At 34.8% G+C, this 18,596-nt stretch overlaps 1 protein-coding gene across 1 annotated transcript in view; it reads right to left on the bottom strand.

The window, feature by feature from the left end:
* The window catches only part of LOC143251083 (protein Wnt-5b-like), a 108,427-nt gene that overhangs the window by 69,987 nt on the left and 19,844 nt on the right, over positions 1-18,596 (bottom strand). Inside the window, exons 3-4 of the mRNA XM_076502444.1 lie at positions 7,175-7,431; positions 2,300-2,592 (exon numbers count right to left, since the gene is read on the bottom strand). Coding sequence (XP_076358559.1) covers positions 2,300-2,592; positions 7,175-7,431 — 550 coding nt within the window. The remainder of the gene's footprint in view (positions 1-2,299; positions 2,593-7,174; positions 7,432-18,596) is intronic.

Genomic DNA, 18,596 nt, shown 5'->3' with positions numbered 1-18,596 from the left:
GCTAATATATTATTACAGTTAGGGAAATAAATACAACAACAGAAATTCGACTAGAAACAAGTACGGCATGCTAATATATTATTACAGTCAGGGAAATAAATACAACAACAGAAATTCGACTAGAAACAAGTACGGCATGCTAATATATTATTACAGTCAGGGAAATAAATACAACAACAGAAATTCGACTGGAAACAAGTACGGCATGCTAATATATTATTACAGTTAGGGAAATAAATACAACAACAGAAATTCGACTAGAAACAAGTACGGCATGCTAATATATTATTACAGTTAGGGAAATAAATACAACAACAGAAATTCGACTAGAAACAAGTACGGCATGCTAATATATTATTACAGTTAGGGAAATAAATACAACAACAGAAATTGACTGGAAACAAGTAACGGTATGCTAATATATTATTACAGTTAGGGAAATAAATACAACAACAGAAATCTGACTGGAAACAAGTAATGGCATGCTAATATATTATTACAGTTAGGGAAATAAATACAACAACAGAAATCTGACTAGAAACAAGTACGGCATGCTAATATATTATTACAGTCAGGGAAATAAATACAACAACAGAAATTCGACTAGAAACAAGTACGGCATGCTAATATATTATTACAGTCAGGGAAATAAATACAACAACAGAAATTCGACTGGAAACAAGTACGGCATGCTAATATATTATTACAGTTAGGGAAATAAATACAACAACAGAAATTGACTAGAAACAAGTACGGCATGCTAATATATTATTACAGTTAGGGAAATAAATACAACAACAGAAATTCGACTAGAAACAAGTACGGCATGCTAATATATTATTACAGTTAGGGAAATAAATACAACAACAGAAATTCGACTGGAAACAAGTACGGTATGCTAATATATTATTACAGTTAGGGAAATAAATACAACAACAGAAATTCGACTGGAAACAAGTACAGCATGCTAATATATTATTACAGTTAGGGAAATAAATACAACAACAGAAATTCGACTGGAAACAAGTACGGCATGCTAATATATTATTACAGTTAGGGAAATAAATACAACAACAGAAATTCGACTGGAAACAAGTACGGCATGCTAATATATTATTACAGTTAGGGAAATAAATACAACAACAGAAATTCGACTAGAAACAAGTACGGCATGCTAATATATTATTACAGTGGTTTTCAACCTTTTTTGTGCCCCGCACCCCTAAAAAATTTTAATATGTTCTCGCACCCCTGACAGTAATTATGTATTTAAGAATAAAGGTGAAGGTGGCCAAAACAAATTTTATAATGTTATCTCGCACCCCTGGTTGGCAACCATGTATTATTAGATTATAAATGCCCTCTAAGGATGTGAGGCATATTTACACATCATAAAAGATTGTTTGTTTGTTTGTTTTTAATTTCGCGCAAAGCTACTCGAGGGCTATCTGCGCTAGCCGCCTCTAATTTTGCAGTGTGAGACTAGAGGGAAGGCAGCCAGTCATGACCACCCACCGCCAACTCTTGGTCCACTCTTTTACCAACAAATAGTGGGATTGACCGTCAAATTATAACACCCTCACGGCTGAAAAGGTGAGCATGTTTGGTGCGACGGGGATTCGCGTCATAAAAGAATACCAAACAACGTGGACAAATACCCTTAAGGGTCAAGTATATGTGTTCTTTATTTTGAACTACTGACCACCAGAAAGGAAGCTAGCCAGTAGCTGTCGCCTTCCCAAGAGTTTTGTCCGACTTTTGCAACAGCATAATAGAAGTGACTGTCACTTTTGTTACTTTTTTATGCCATGAAGAATGCTCGAAAGCTTAAGTTTGATATATTATATATTGTTTCATGACACATCTACATATTAAAGTGTGGGCCCGACGTGACCACAGCTTAACCCTGTTCAGCAGCAGAATGTATTGAAGGCTGAACTCTTCTAACCACAGCTGACACGTAAACATCTAGGTCACCCCAGGCTCGCTCATATTATGGGCATTATATCTCCGTATATCGTAATGCATATTTCACTGAGAGAGACACCTTCAACTAGCGATGTCATTTTCAACATGTTTTGATTGTTCTAAGGTTCAGTTGAGCTAGCCCTTAAAAGGATGTCAGAATCGCGTAATGGGTTGACTGCACTATCACACACCACACCCCGTCTTCACGAAATGTGGTTCGTACAGAACCCATACGTATGTGAATAGCTGTCAAACCCTGGTTTCCCTGTAGTTGCTATACATCTGTTTAAACATAAAGAAAGATACAATAATAACAGAGGATTAGACTCACTCGTCTCCCAGCTTCGTTATTATGAAGGTTCATCAGTTTGCGGCCCTGTTCTCTAGAACCTCTTCTGTAATTATTTTCTCTCTCGCGAACGTCAACGAAACCCTCCGTGAAACGATACCCGTACTCTGTATTATCTCCACAGCCACCCCAAATCCAGTCACGATGGAGTTTCTGCGGTCTGTTGGCTCGACTGCAGCCGCAACTTCCGAGCTGTCCATCCCGACATCCGCGAGCAATGCTGTGGACAACACCAGCAGCTGTGATAGCATGGATGAAGGCCGTTTCTCTGCTCGCTACAAAAAGAAAAAAAAAGGCTTTAAAATAAAGAGACCCTAATATCAGAAATGAGTGTAATTGATTGAACAGAAACTGATAACAAATTATCGGTGAACAACATGGTTATTTTGTATATTCAATCATAGAAGTCGTAACAGCGAGACCTTGACTGAAATAGATGTTGTTTACTATTATCATACTCTCCTGCTGGTAGAGCGGTAAGTCTGCGGATTTACAATGCTAAAATCAGGGGTTCGAATCCCCTTCGGTAGACACAGCAGAGAGCCCGATGAGGCTTTGCTATAATAAAACACACATTATTATTATTATATGGAGAGAAAAGTGTGGTTTTTCTGGTTTTATTGAATTCTTTCAGTATGCACTAGAAATTCTGAAAAACAACAAAATTTACAAAATATTTATTTTCTCCCAAAAACTGAAAAGAATTAAGTCCACAAATAAACCAGCTGGCCGATGTAGTCTTTCTTACACGTCAGTCCACTTAAGACAACTATTGGGTTTGCACATATCCATGCGATTCGTTCTATTTTGTTTAATATCTAGTGTTACTGTTATGAAAGATAAGAACCTTAAAATTCCTGCTATAGAGGGCCAATAAAATTACTGTGTAGCTGTATTGGTAAACACAGATTGATTTGCACTGCTTGAAAATGTAACAGTTGGCCAAAAAAAAAAAACTAATTTTTTTTATTACGTTCGACAAAAACCAGTCGTTGTTTTTTATGTAACATAATCACTAGTTATCCCTACACGTACATAATACACCTATAACTCAACTCGCAGTCAGCGTCAACCCTAGCGAATGTTTCTTGACATGAATATCCTTAAAAAGTAAATATAATTAGTTTACTCATGCGCTATTTCTTTCACACCTCAGGAAGGAGGTAGTTAGAACACCCATCTAAGGAAAAGAATTGAAGGGTGGTAAAACAGCCCTATAACCTCTTGTTCCCCACAATGCTTAGTACGGAGTGTTAACATGTGCAGTTGCTAAGCCATACTCTTTTTAATAATTACATATATAGTTCATGAAATGTGTTGGCATTTTAAACGCTAAATCGTGCAGCACTCCGTCTCAATGCATATAAATATATCTTTGTATGAAGTCATTTTGGTACTTGATTATATGTTTTAACACCACGGGTGTTAGTTTTACATCTCAGAATTCTAGCACACTGAGACTCATCTGAAAAACATTAAAAAAAATTGATCGTTGGCTGGGGTTTGTACACGCTAGACATGTCGAAAGATATCGTTGTAGGTAGGGAGAGAGAATATTACAAAAGAATTATAAACTGTCGCACGAGGAGTGTTTTAAACCGTGTTATACAGGTTTACATTACAAGAACATATATAATGCTTCTTGTTATTTGGTTGCTCTAAAATCACGATGGATACTTTGAAAGTTTTGAAAGCCTGTTGACGTGCTTGTAATTTCGAGGCCCTTTTCTACGAATATTGTTTAGAATTATACACATTTGTTGCATTTAAAAAAAAAAAAAACTTTTCATTAAATTGCAAAACGTGTTGTGAAACACAATCAATTTCACTTTTTCTTCTATAAAACACCAACAATCTTTGAACTGTTAGCAGAAGTAATTCACTTTTCTGTTTCCCTTTGAAGCCTTGTCACCACGTTATTTGCATAAGTAAAAAGTGATTGACTTATACTTGGTGCACTGATCCTTCCCACTTGTTTGTATTCATGTTATTAAAAACAACAAGGCATGGCATAGGCATAGAAACAGATCATTTTTGTTGCCAATGCTTGTGACAATCCACGTATTGTTTTGGTGTTTTTTTTTCCTCAAAAAGTATACGATAAATACAGAAGTTTGATATGGTGAATTTTCATGTGTTGTGTAACATAAACACACTTCATATCACGATAGATGTTCGAAACAAAGTTATGTTTAAACTGACAGTAATCTTGCACTGAATGTGAATCTTCACGTGCAGACAAAATCCTTTAAAAACAAAGAGTACAGGCTTTAGTTTCATTACGAAGTCTTTGATGAAAACAGTTCTCAAAGCGTAAACATATGAGTGATACACAAAAGAACATTTTGAATGATTTTAAATGGAAAATTGCAATAAACATTTGACTTTAAATTTACTAAAACTTGGCAGTGTTGTGGACCTGCGGTTGTTAGACTGGTTTGTTTTGAGCTTCGCGCAAAGCTACACGAGGACTATCTGCGCTAGCCTTCCCTAATTTAGTAGTGTAAGGCTAGAGGGAAGACAGCTATTCACCACCACCCACTGCTAACTCTTGGGCTACTCTTTTACAAACGAATAGTGGGATTGCCCGTCACATTATTACGCCCCAATGGCTGAAAGGGCAAGCATGTTTGGTGTGACGGGGATTCGAACCCGTGATCCGCAGATTACGAGTCGAGTACTCTAACCATCAGGTCATGCCGGGCACCATTATCGGTCTAATCATACATACGTTCACCACATAAAGACATTTTTTTTTCTAAATTATTTACGTAGCACGTTAGCCCCACACCCAATGTAAACAGAGAAACGAAGCTCTTATTGCTTCTATGCTATGGTATACCTTTTACACAAAAAACGAGTGATTTCGTCCAATTCTTTACATAGACAATCATACCATTAGTGAATACGAATGCAGTATGTAGATCCTACCAATGATGAACTTTATAAACCGAGTTTGTAATCTGAGGTCCAAAACTTATCAACGAATTCTCATGATTTATAATGACAGTTCATGCTGTATTGTACGATAGTGTAATATGTACCTACATATAAATAATATTTCATATACTTTGTATATATGTTTCTTATAGCAAAGCCACATCGGGCTATTTACTGTATCCGCCGAGACAAATCGAACCGCTAATTTTAGGTTTGTAAGTCCGGAGACATACTGCTGTTCCACGGGGGATTTCTTGATGTTTATATTAGAGTCTAAATTACGACAATCTTTCAAGTGTTAACAAAGATAACTTGGAAACATATTATTTGAGATAATGTAAAATTAAATATGTAATATTGATTTAATATTTTACGATCTTATTGGATGTATTTTTACATAAAGCGACCCACCATGGCCAGGTGGATTAAGGATTTCAACTAGTAATCTGAGGGTCGCGGGTTCGAATCCCCGTCGCACCAAACAGGCTCGCCTTTTCAGCCGTGGGGGCGTTATAATTTGACGGTCAATCCCACCATTCGTTGGTAAAAAAAGTAGCCCAAGAGTTGGCGGTGGGTGATGATGACTAGCTGCCTTCCCTCTAGTCTTACACTGCTAAATTAGGGACGGCTAGCACAGATAGCCCTTCTGTAGCTTTGCGCGAAATTCAAAACAAACCAAGCCAAACTTGACACAAAGCAACACGCATTCATAAAAACACTAAGGAATTTGAGAACCTTAAATGTGTAAAAATATATAAATTTGTTAAATGAGTCCAAAACCGCTAACTCTGTCACGTGATTTTATAAGAGCAATCATAACTCTGCACATGACAACAAAAATTAGTATAACCATTTTACAGGGCTGTAACAACCACGTGCACCTGTAACGACAAGCTCTAGTGTTATGTGAAAGTGAACCTCGGTATTTGTTATCGCAAACATGGTGCGGTTTATATAACGTATTATACTCTGCTTTGCTTTCTCTCATAATAATGTTTTAGAATTACTAATGTAGGTTTTTATCATTGTCGCTGTGATTGCTTGACCCACACTGGAAGCAAAAAAACATAGCTTGCTCGTTCACCAGATCTTGTGATCGATGGCATAATTAATTCAAATAAAATAATAATTTATAAATAAATAAATATTCGGTCCTAAAGTGAAAATAAAGTAAATAAGGTTGTGTTGTTAATTTTTACCCCAAAAATCTAATTTGTAAATTACATAAATAAAATTATTATTGATTGTAATTCACTTTTGTAATCGGCGTAACACCATAACAGTTAACGTCAATGATAAATGGCAACATATATAAAGCACTTAGCACAATCTTCCACTATACGAGTGCTATCTTTGTCTCACTCAAAAAAAGAAACACAACAAACGTGATCTCCAACAAGCAGTTACCACTCAAATTCAAAATAAATGTAGATTATTCATATGAAATACAATACTTCAACTGTCAATAAACGTAACACAATTGGAGAATTCTGCTGAGGACATTACGAGAACCCCATCTCTTTTCTTTTAAAACTTATAATCTATCAATTTGACACAAAAGTGAAAGATTCTGGTGGTGGAGCTGGCTCATGTTATCAGTTTGGAAGACTGTATTGATGGAATTAGTGTAACACAAAATACTTTATTCTAATGTGCTATAAAATCCATACTGAGAAATCAAATAAGTTTACATTTCCGAATATACTATTAAAACTATCCTACGTTTCCAATGGAAAAGGCCACATAAAGCAAATTCTTTATGTACAGATCTGGAGAAGGACTATCGAAAGTTACGTTGACACAAGATAATAAACAGCCGGTTTGGAAGGATACACAACAAACTGTGTGTACACACTTACAACGAGACATGTATGTACATATAAGGATCACCGTAAAAGAAAAAGTCATTTAACTTACCAATTTTAAGAACATTATTAAAAGTGCTGTTGTCCGCTAGAGTCGAACAATTCCACCTCCTATGTCTGAACTGCCAATGGCATTCTCTCATACCCAGATTGGCTCCTCTGGCAATATAGTGGATGTGGTCATAATAGAGAAGACAGAGTTTAAATTGGCCCTTGGACAATCCAGTGAATTGTGCACATAGCGGCTGAGTACCCACCAAGTACACTTGGGGGTTCTGAATAATATCTAGACCCTGCAACCCCAGAGACCTATACGTAATATAAAAACACACACATTAGAAATTACTAACCTATATCCAAGAATGTAATATTGCTTATATTATAAGTTAGAAACCTTAAAAACCACTATATACTTATATCACAATATTATTCACAAAAACATGACATTCTTATAGCCTAGAACCCTACAAAGAAATATCTTCATACAAATTATGTTGTTAGAGCTTAAAACCTTAAACAAAAACATAACCTTGGTTATAATCTAAAAATCTACACAACAAACTTTCATACAAATTATGTTGTTAGAACGTAAAAAGTTATAAAGAAACATAACATTGCTTATAATCTAGAAATCCACACAACACACTTTCATACAAATTATGTTGTTAGAACTTAAAAAGTTATACAGAAACATAACATTGGTTATAATCTAGAAATCCACACAACACACTTTCATACAAATTATGTTGTTAGAACTTAAAAAGCTATACAGAAACATAACATTGGTTATAATCTAGAAATCTACCTAACACTGTTTCATACAAATTATGTTATCAGAACTTAAAAAAAGTTATACAGAGGCGTAACATTGCTTATAATCTAGAAATCTACATATTATATAAATTCCTAAAAATCTTCTCATGAAGTGAATTTTACTATTTCCTGTGTTACCATGTGACTGGAAACAAATTAAACGAACACTATTTATTATATAAAAAAAATCTAAACTAATGCTTTAAGGGTTTTTTTCCAAAAATGTAGAAATATCTTACAAAGTGGCGCGAAATAGCGCTGTAGTATAACTCTGGATGTCGAAGTTGACAACCCGAATTATAATTCGTGTGATACCATAAAATATTAATAGCATTTTAAACTAAGATACGTTAAAAGCAAAACAATCAACTCCTTAACATGTACGGTGGATGATGCATTGTTACTCCTTAATATGTACGGTGGATGATGCATTGTTACTCCTTAATATGTACGGTGGATGATGCATTGCTACTCCTTAACATGTACGGTGGATGATGCATTGCTACTCCTTAACATGTACGGTGGATGGTGCATTGCTACTCCTTAACATGTAAGGTGGATGATGCATTGAAACTCCTTCACAGGTACGGTGGATGATGCATGCTACCCTTAACATGTACGGTGGATGATGCATGCTACTCCTTAACATGTACGATGGATGGTGCATTGTTACTCCTTAATATGTACGGTGGATGATGCATTGTTACTCCTTAACATGTACGGTGGATGATGCATTGCTACTCCTTAACATGTACGGTGGATGATGCATTGAAACTCCTTAACATGTACGGTGGATGGTGCATTGTTACTCCTTAACATGTACGGTGGATGATGCATTGTTACTCCTTAATATGTACGGTGGATGGTGCATTGTTACTCCTTAACATGTATGGTGAATGGTGCATTGTTACTCCTTAACATGTACGGTGGATGGTGCATTGTTACTCCTTGATATGTACGGTGGATGGTGCATTGCTTCTGATTATCTGTCTTTTCTTTTGTTATTAATTTACAATTAGGAACGGTAGTACATAACCTCAGTAGAATTACCATAAATACAATATATATAAACAAGAATGTAACAGTTAAAAACATTTATCGAAATTGTTAATGATTTCACTTGAAAACGTATTTGGTCTCGTGTTTTACTAAAGAAAACGATATATATTTTATTTGAGTACAATGTAGAAGCTTTCATATTAAAAACACGTCACAATAAATTTGTAATGTTCTCAATAAATGACGCAAAATATGCTTATAACTTTATAACACAAGAAACTTAAAATCAGGGTTTCTCATCAAAAGTACATTATGTGTGTATCTACACCTTAAGATCCATTACGTCAGAACGTAACACCGTATCTACAAAAAAAGATCATGATGGACATTGATAGCAACTGTGAAAATCTACATAAGGGACACTTTTGTTTCAACTCCACATAAGAAACAGTCGTGTTTCAAATCTGCACAAGGGACAGTTGTGTTCCAACGTCACACTAGGAACAGTTTTAATTTAATTTTACATAAGGGACAGTTTTAATTTAAATTTACACCAGGGACAGTTTTGTTCCAACGTCACACTAGGGACAGTTTTAATTTCATTTTACATAAGGGACAGTTCTGTCCCAACGTCACACAAGGGACAGTTTTAATTTAATTTTACACCAGGGACAGTTTTGTTCCAACGTCACACTAGGGACAGTTTTAATTTAATTTTACATAAGGGACAGTTTTGTCCCAACGTCACACAAGGGACAGTTTTAATTTAATTTTACACCAGGGACAGTTTTGTTCCAACGTCACACTAGGGACAGTTTTAATTTAATTTTACATAAGGGACAGTTTTGTCCCAACGTCACTAAGGGACAGTTTTAATTTAATTTTACACCAGGGACAGTTTTGTTCTAACGTCACACTAGGGACAGTTTTAATTTAATTTTACATAAGGGACACTTTTGTTTCAACTTTAATTCATGCCTAAATTTCTTAGTCGAGAAAAGATAAGAAAATCTCTTTTTCCACCATTTCAAATAGCGGAAAATGGCGAAGTTTATGAATTCTAAATGTGTAACTTTTATTAATATATTAATTTTTCGGTTTTCGATTTTGTTAGAAACTGACTAACCTGCTAATTAAGGACGAAAAACAGAAAACTACCGAATCTGATGTTACCCACAAATAAAGAAATCTTTTTATGAAAATTACTTCCAGATGTGACTCTATAAACTGTAGCGTCAAAGGAAAAATCCAAGGTCTTTTTACAAATCGGATTAAGGTTTAATTGGTGCGGTTTTGTTCGGCTGTACTTCGTTTCGCATTCTTCACAAGTCATCTTCAGCGTGACCTGGTATGTCTTACACTCGTTTTATGAAGCCGTCAGTAATTACATAGTCAGTACTGCAAGAAAGGTGTTACTGTTTACAGTTCCAGTGGTATTTGACTACCAAAATACAAACGAGACTCGCGAAAACGTGTTATTAATTTTGGTGTTGATCGGTTGGACCACGCCAGCAAGAGGATGAATCGTCTTTTTTTCTTTCACTCACGTCTTATTGCGTGACTCGCCATACTTCTAATGAAGTTCGTATAAAAATCATTTCGTATGTCTTGAGTTAGCTCGAAAACATTCTAATGTCACTAAATATCATCTACAATACATGTAGAAAAAAATCAAAGGAACGCTATTAGCGTAGGCCTTCATTTAATACCAAATTACACAATCACTTCTAAAGGAAAACACACACAGCGCATGAGTGCAACAAACAGTTTATCGTCAATTACGTTTGATGGCGTGCCATGATATTCTGGTTAAAGACAAAAAAAAACTCTTTTTTTGTATTAATCTTGCTATATTTAAAATAAGTAAAAAATTAACAAGGCATAGTAAAAATAACTAAGTGTCGTTAATGTATCAATAGAAGGTACCCTCATGTTCGAGTGTTTTTTGTGTGTTTTTTTGCTTTCCACTTAAATGGTTTATTTTTAGTAGCTAATATAAACAGCGCGAAGATCATGGGAAAAATATTAACAATTAGTAAACCGTTTCTTCATCTCACCAATAGGGGTGATAAGAATACATGTTAGTTTTTCATATCACCAACAGGGGGTGACAAGAATGCATGTTAGTTTTTTATCTCACAAACGGGATGACAAGAATACATGTTAGTTTTTCATCTCACCAACAGGGGTGATAAAAATACATATTAGTTTTTCATCTCACCAATAGGGGTGATAAGAATACATGTTAGTTTAATGTTATTTTTCCATGTGTTAGGAAACAGAAACTTTACTGACAACTTTCCACTGAAAACTTTTTCTTAAAATTATTATATGATCATAAAACCGTAACTCCTTAGCACAGTTCTTATATCTAGAGACGTGTTGGCTATTTTAATTCACTGATTGTCATCCATTCAACTGTAACAATACTGTGAAGTTTATTGCACGAGAACTAGTACTTCAACTGTGTTATTGGAATTAAGACCACAAACATCGACAACAGAGAGGGTACCTAACTGTAACGAATCTTTAGTTTCTTATTATTCCATACGTTATGTTCTGTTATATAGAATTAATTATCTTATTTATTCTTAATCCTGAGTAACGTATTAGTTGTTGTTTCTTTTTTTATCAGAGTTGTTGAAAATACTCTAATACTTACTGTAATTGAATATTGTTATCATCTCTCTCACTGAGATGCTTATATCGTATACGTGTGTCTATTTACATCAATAAGTGTTATACGTATGTAGACATTAACAATGTTAGGTAAAGAAACATTAAAATGGACACAAAATTTTCCATTTCGCGTGTTTGTGCCTTCTATTATCTTCATGTTACCAGAAAACAGATTTTTTTCCCTTAAAGTGACACTTTATATTTACGGAATAATGTCAAATTTTGTTCAGCCTGTGTTCACTAGCTAATAGACTAATATATGCATTTCACCTGCAGTTGGTAGATTTCAGGTATCGGGTTCAATACGAGAACAACAATCCTCCCTTTCAGGGAAACCAGCCACATGTTATTTAGCTAAATGATCTCCACAGGGAGTACAGCTCTGATGTCACTCGCTATGCCTGAACTTTGTTTCGTAACAGATTACTGTCATACTTATGATGGGACGTTAGCTAACTACCAGTGTCTGAGAAATGTTTCTGAGCACGTGTGACTTTCCCTCGTCAAGCTCATAAATGCCAACAGTTACATATCATAAGTAGTCCCGTGAAAATACGGGTAAGTCGGTCAGTTAAGCAAAATTCGTGCGTTCATCCATGTAACACGGTGTGAGTCTAGTCTGTCATGCTTAAAACACTCATTCGGTTTTCTTTTTAAATTAACAATGAAATCAGAAATGGTTCTCAACAAACGCCTTCTCTTCTCGTGCGTTGATCAGGACGCTTCACTAATGGGCGAACAATCTCCATGTAATGTCCGATGTAAGTTAAGGAATTTCCGAGTTGGGCAAAGCTTTATTCAAGGTTTTTAAATTTATTTTCAATTAATCAATTTATAAATATATGCTTCGCTTAAGACTTCCTTCTGAAACAATCTTTACGTTTCTTGTTTGTTTCTTTATGGAACATTTCAAAATTAAGGTATCATTACTTCTGTAGGTTATTTATTTACCTCCACCCCATTACTGAGTTTATTAAAAATATTTTACGTTGGAAACTATTACTCATCACAGTTGAGGTAAAGTAAATAATAATATTAAAAAGCAGGATGATAATAGTAGTGTCCTGTAGCGAAATGAACTTAAAATACAGATACGGTTCAAGCGAGAAAGATTACGCTGTGGCGTGCAGACACGAAGTACAGAATTCGGTTTAGGACGAAAAAGGTAACGTTGTGACGTGTAGAACATGAAAGACAGAAATCGGTTTATGGCAAGAACTTAAAAACATTGTGGTGTGTGGGACATAAAGTACATTGCATATAGAAAACGAAGAATTCGTTCGAGACAAGAAGTTAACATTGTGGCGTGTAGAACATGAAGTACACATATACATAAAAACGGCTCGTTTGGGTTGAGAAAATATTTTACGTAGAGGAGCGAACAACGTTTCGACCTTCTTCGGTCATCGTCAGGTTCACAAAGAAAGAAAAACGTCACTGACCGGAAGCTGACCACATGTTTGAAAGGGGTTGTGTAACTGAGTGTCGGAATGTAGAAGGCGGTATTAGATGTTTGAATATATAATTTTATATTATTTATTTTATTATTTTTAATATAGGTATAAAGGTGTTCCATTGTATTGGTTTATTTTGGGTTTAAGTTGTTGTATAAGTAAGGCTTCTTTAATTTTGCGTTTGTTTATGTTTGTTTCTTTATTTAGTATTTGAGTGTTTTCTATGGTTATGTTGTGGTTATTTGACACGTTCAAAAACGTGTGAAGGTGATTTTTTATGTTCTTTGAATCTGGTTTCCATTTTAATACTTGTTTCTTCAATATAGAAGTCGTGGCAGTTATCACATTGTATTTTGTAAATAATGTTGGTGTGGTGTTTGTCAGTGTAGTTTTTACATAGTATAGACCTCAGTTTTGTGCCTGGTTTTTGAATAAATTTGGTATTAACTGGAATGTCATATTTTGTTACTAGTTTTTGCCAAATGTTGGTTATTTGTTTGCTGATGTCAGGAATATATGGTATACAGCAGTATATGGTTTCGTGATTTTTTGATTCGTGAGATATATTTACTTTAGTTGGTTAATTTTGCTTTCTGTCTAGGTGTGTGCGTATAATGTTTTCTACGGTTTGTGGAGGAAACTTATTGATGTTGATGAAGCATTGTTTTATTTTGTCTACTTCATCGTTAATTTTATCTGGGGAGCATAGTTTTATGGCTGTGTTTATCTGGTTTCTTAGTATGTTGAGTTTTTGTTTTGTTTCATATGCTGAGTCCCAAGGAATGTATAGTCCAGTATGGGTGATTTTTCGGTGGATTCCTGTTTTAAATTGTGTGTCGGTTCTTGTAATTTTGAGGTTAAGAAATGATATTTGATTGCTTTCTTCCTGTTCACATGTGAAGTTAATGCTGTAATGTATAGAGTTAATGTGATTGAAAAAATTAAGTGTGTGTTGCATGAAGTACACTGCATATTAAAAACGAAGAATTCGGTCGAGACAAGAAGTTAACATTGTGGCGTGTAGAACACAAAGCTCAGAAGTCGGTTCAAGACAGGTAACAAACAGCACTGTTGTTTAAACAACAAGTACAGAAATGAGATTATAACAAGAACATATATTAGTAATCTGCGCATACGTGCAACCACTGAAATTGCATTTTTGTCGCATTTTAATGTCTCGTGACACGACCGGTCATTTTAGTCTCTTAACGTAATGTCTTTTTTTTTTGTCTTCTGTGATACACTTAGCTAAAATTAATAAAGCCAATTGTTACATTCTTAATACTTTGTGAGTGTATGTTCATAATAAATATTAAATATGTTGGCTCAAGAAGCCGTGAATATTAAAACTTTCTTTGTTTCTGGAAATTTCGAACGAAGCTACTCAAGGCTTATCTGTGTTAACCGTCCCTAATTTAATAGTGATAAACTTGAGAGAATGCATCTAGTCTACACCGCCAGGTCTTGAGCTACTCTTTTATAACAAAAAGTGGTATTCACCTTTACGTTATTACGCCCTCGAGGCAAAAAGGGCAAGAATGTTTGTTGAGAGGATTCGAATTCGCGATCCGCAGATTATGAGTCGAGCGCCCTAACCACCAAGACATGTCATTTAGATACGTAAAATATTTTCATTATGTCGCCCCATTATAAAAAGAAAATGCATTTCGTTTTCTGAGATCTTCAATGACCTTAGATGAGTAAAGTCTCTATTATTTACAATCATATTCAGTGTAAATTTGAAGGAACTCTTTATATGAAAGAAATAGTTGCAATATGAGTCAATAGAAAGGCTCGTGACCGCTAGTAATACTTAGCGCATTGGAATGTAAAAAAACAACAACTCATATTTAATGTGATTGTAGACTTCGGTGCTGTAGCAGTAGCTAAAGAATATAAAGGTCACAATAATTATTATAATATAGATAAAAGTTTCGTGAGTTACAATAAAACGCCCCATAAACAAAGTCGCAGGTTAACGAAAAGCGATGGTAAAGTGGCCCATAACCAAAGTTATGAGATAAGAAAAATGACGGTAAAACAACCTATAATCAAAGTCAAAGTCGAATTCATTAGAAACTTTTGAACTCGTTTGAAGTATTTATATTTTTGATAGAAATAACTTTTAATATATTATCTAGACCTTCACAAAATTTGACTAACTTACAGTAAACATTATAAATCTTTTACATACAAAAGAATCAGGTTTATGGTGAGGTATTGTAATAAAGTAAAAAAAAAAAAAAAAAAAAGATTTGTCCGCGAATATATCGAGTATTTTCCTGACTACCGAAATTCAAAGTGACTTTCATGTGAACATTGAAAATAGTTTTCTACACCTCAAAAATTTTAAATTTTATTTGCGTACCCTCTAAAGCCTCTTAAGTACGTTTTAAATGTTTGTTTCTCTAAAACTTTATATTTTATCTGCTATTTTCTCAACCATAACACAATACAAAGTTGGTAAGTTTGACCAACCTCGTAACCACCAAAAAAAATCGAAATACTTCTACTTTTTTTCTTTATAGAATGACTTGAAATTACAACCTGAAACTCCTTTAATTTGTTCTAAGTAGCTTTAAACTTACAACACTATTACATCTATTTATACTTCAAATTTATTTTTATTGTCCTTTGAACTGTGTCTAATTCAGTTCCTCAAATTTAAATCCTCAAAAAGATGTTGGGGCCTGAAAAACAACCAGAGGTGACCAGAAATTTTGCTTCTCCGCTTTCAACTACTATTCACATCATTATAAATTTTCAATCACTTGTGAAACGTGGAGCTCACGAACTACATTACTCAGTGCTGCTCGCGTGCGTGTCTTGTGAAGCATTTTTATTGTAATAATATTTATATTTAGTTTATCTAATCTAACATTAATTAACATAAAAAATCCCTACTTTATAATTTAGTTACGTTTATAAAAATAAAAAAAAACAATAAACGTAAAACCCAGCAATAAAGTAGTTACCTGAACCTCCGGTTTTTCCTATCTACTACCAATGACACTTAACCCTACTTTATTATACATACGTTAGTAATGTACTAAATAACGTGTATTTAATTAAGCAATGTACCAAATAACATAGAATAACAACATGTAAAATCAGACATAAGGATCACAATTGTTCTGGCTTTCTAACGATGCTACAAGAACCGTTACAAATTCAACCAAGCTGATCAATGTTTCCCATTGAAATGAACCTTGTACTAAAAAGTTTGTTTGTTTAGAAATTCTACACATTATAACGCCCCCACGGCTTAAAGGGTAAACATGTTTGGTGTGACGGGGATTCGAACCCGTGACCCTCGGATTACGAGTCGAGTACCTTATCCACCTGGCCGTGCCGGGTCCTACTAAAAAATTTGATTTGACAATTCTCTGTTCAGAAAACAAAACAAAGTAATATAATACCTCATTTGATAGATGAAATCTTAGCTTTCTATTGGTTATAAATAATTTAGAAGTAAACGTAAGAGAGAACTATTAAGAAATCCTGAAAGAGAGGATGTGTCACATGGGTATTATAGGAAGGGTCTGAAAGAGAGGATGTGTCACATGGGTACTATAGGAAGGGTCTGAAAGAGAGGATGTGGCACATGGGTACTATAGAAAGGGTCTGAAAGAGAGGATGTGTCACATGGGTACTATAGGAAGGGTCTGAAAGAGAGGATGTGTCACATGGGTACTATAGAAAGGGTCTGAAAGAGAGGATGTGTCACATGGGTACTATAGGAAGGGTCTGAAAGAGAGGATGTGTCACATGGGTACTATAGGAAGGGTCTGAAAGAGAGGATGTGTCACATGGGTACTATAGGAAGGGTCTGAAAGAGAGGATGTGTCACATGGGTACTATAGGAAGGGTCTGAAAGAGAGGATGTGTCACATGGGTACTATAGGAAGGGTCTGAAAGAGAGGATGTGTCACATGGGTACTATAGGAAGGGTCTGAAAGAGAGGATGTGGCACATGGGTACTATAGTTAGGGTCTGAAAGAGAGGATGTGTCACATGGGTACTATAGGAAGGGTCTGAAAGAGAGGATGTGTCACATGGGTACTATAGGAAGGGTCTGAAAGAGAGGATGTGTCACATGGGTACTATAGGAAGGGTCTGAAAGAGAGGATGTGTCACATGGGTACTATAGGAAGGGTCTGAAAGAGAGGATGTGTCACATGGGTACTATAGGAAGGGTCTGAAAGAGAGGATGTGTCACATGGGTACTATAGGAAGGGTCTGAAAGAGAGGATGTGTCACATGGGTACTATAGGAAGGGTCTGATTTTCTATTCGATAGTTCTTAATCAAACAAAATTGAATACTATAAAAACTATGCATTCTGTGAACCGATAACGATTCTATAGTAAGTAACTTACATTAAATTTATTGTAAGAGTGGTGAATAAATTAGAGAACAGAAAATGCCTAAAAAAAAATAATGAGAAAAATTTATCACACTAGGGGAAATCCACTAGGGGGACTCCAAGAGTTTTTAATACTGAGCACTAAACTTAAGAATTTAAAACTTATATACTATTAAAATATGGATAACTAGCTATGAATTTATGTCATAACAATTAGTATAGCATTAAATGTAATTTAATTAAAATTTGAATGTAAGTCACTAAACACATCGCGACCTTCACAATAAAGGATGTCCGCGCACATAGGGTATACACATGTATGTATGTGTTGTGCTGATGACGAGTGTCGAAATCCGAAATATACTATTATAAGCTCTCGTGTTTACTACTGAGCCGTCAGTGAGAGTGTCACAAAGTAAAGTGAGTAAAATGTCAGCGTATTATGGAAGTCATATGACCAAGAAAACCAGTGATAAAACATCTCCTCAATCAAAGTTGAGGTAAAGTGACAGATTATCAGAGTCACCGTATAAGAAAGATACACTAAACTAACTTATAACCATAGTCATAAGGCGAATAATAAAACGATCCATTATCTAAGACAAGAAACTATTAAGATTAACTGTAAATCCACCGAAGATCTCCAAAGCAGACTAGATTTTAAAGCTAGTATGAAAAACCAATGTATTTCTCATCTTTTTTTCTCTGGAAAATATCTATAATCCTGTAGAAAGAATATAACTGACTCCGTGGAGGTTAATATGACTATTTTAACCCTAATAAAATGACTCCGTGGAGGTTAATACGACTATTTTAACCCTATCAAAATGACTTCGTGGAGGTTAATACGACTATTTTAACCCTATCAAAATGACTTCGTGGAGGTTAATACGACTATTTTAACCCTAACAAAATGACTCCGTGGAAGTTAATACGACTATTTTAACCCTACAAAAATGACTCCGTGGAGGTTAATACGACTATTTTAACCCTACCAAAATGACTTCGTGGAGGTTAATACGACTATTTTAACCCTACCAAGATGGAAAAGAAAAACAAAATATCACCAAAAATAATTCATCATTTTAGTTCTGTTTTTTCAAAGGTCACAACCCCTGAATATGAAATCCGCAAACAAGGAAAACTCTTCCCATATATATTGTG

The sequence above is a fragment of the Tachypleus tridentatus genome, chromosome 5, assembly GCF_004210375.1.
Source record: "Tachypleus tridentatus isolate NWPU-2018 chromosome 5, ASM421037v1, whole genome shotgun sequence".
Classification (NCBI taxonomy): Eukaryota; Metazoa; Arthropoda; class Merostomata; order Xiphosura; family Limulidae; genus Tachypleus; species Tachypleus tridentatus.
Note: the sequence above shows the minus strand (reverse complement) of the source record. Positions and strands in the feature narration are given on the sequence as shown.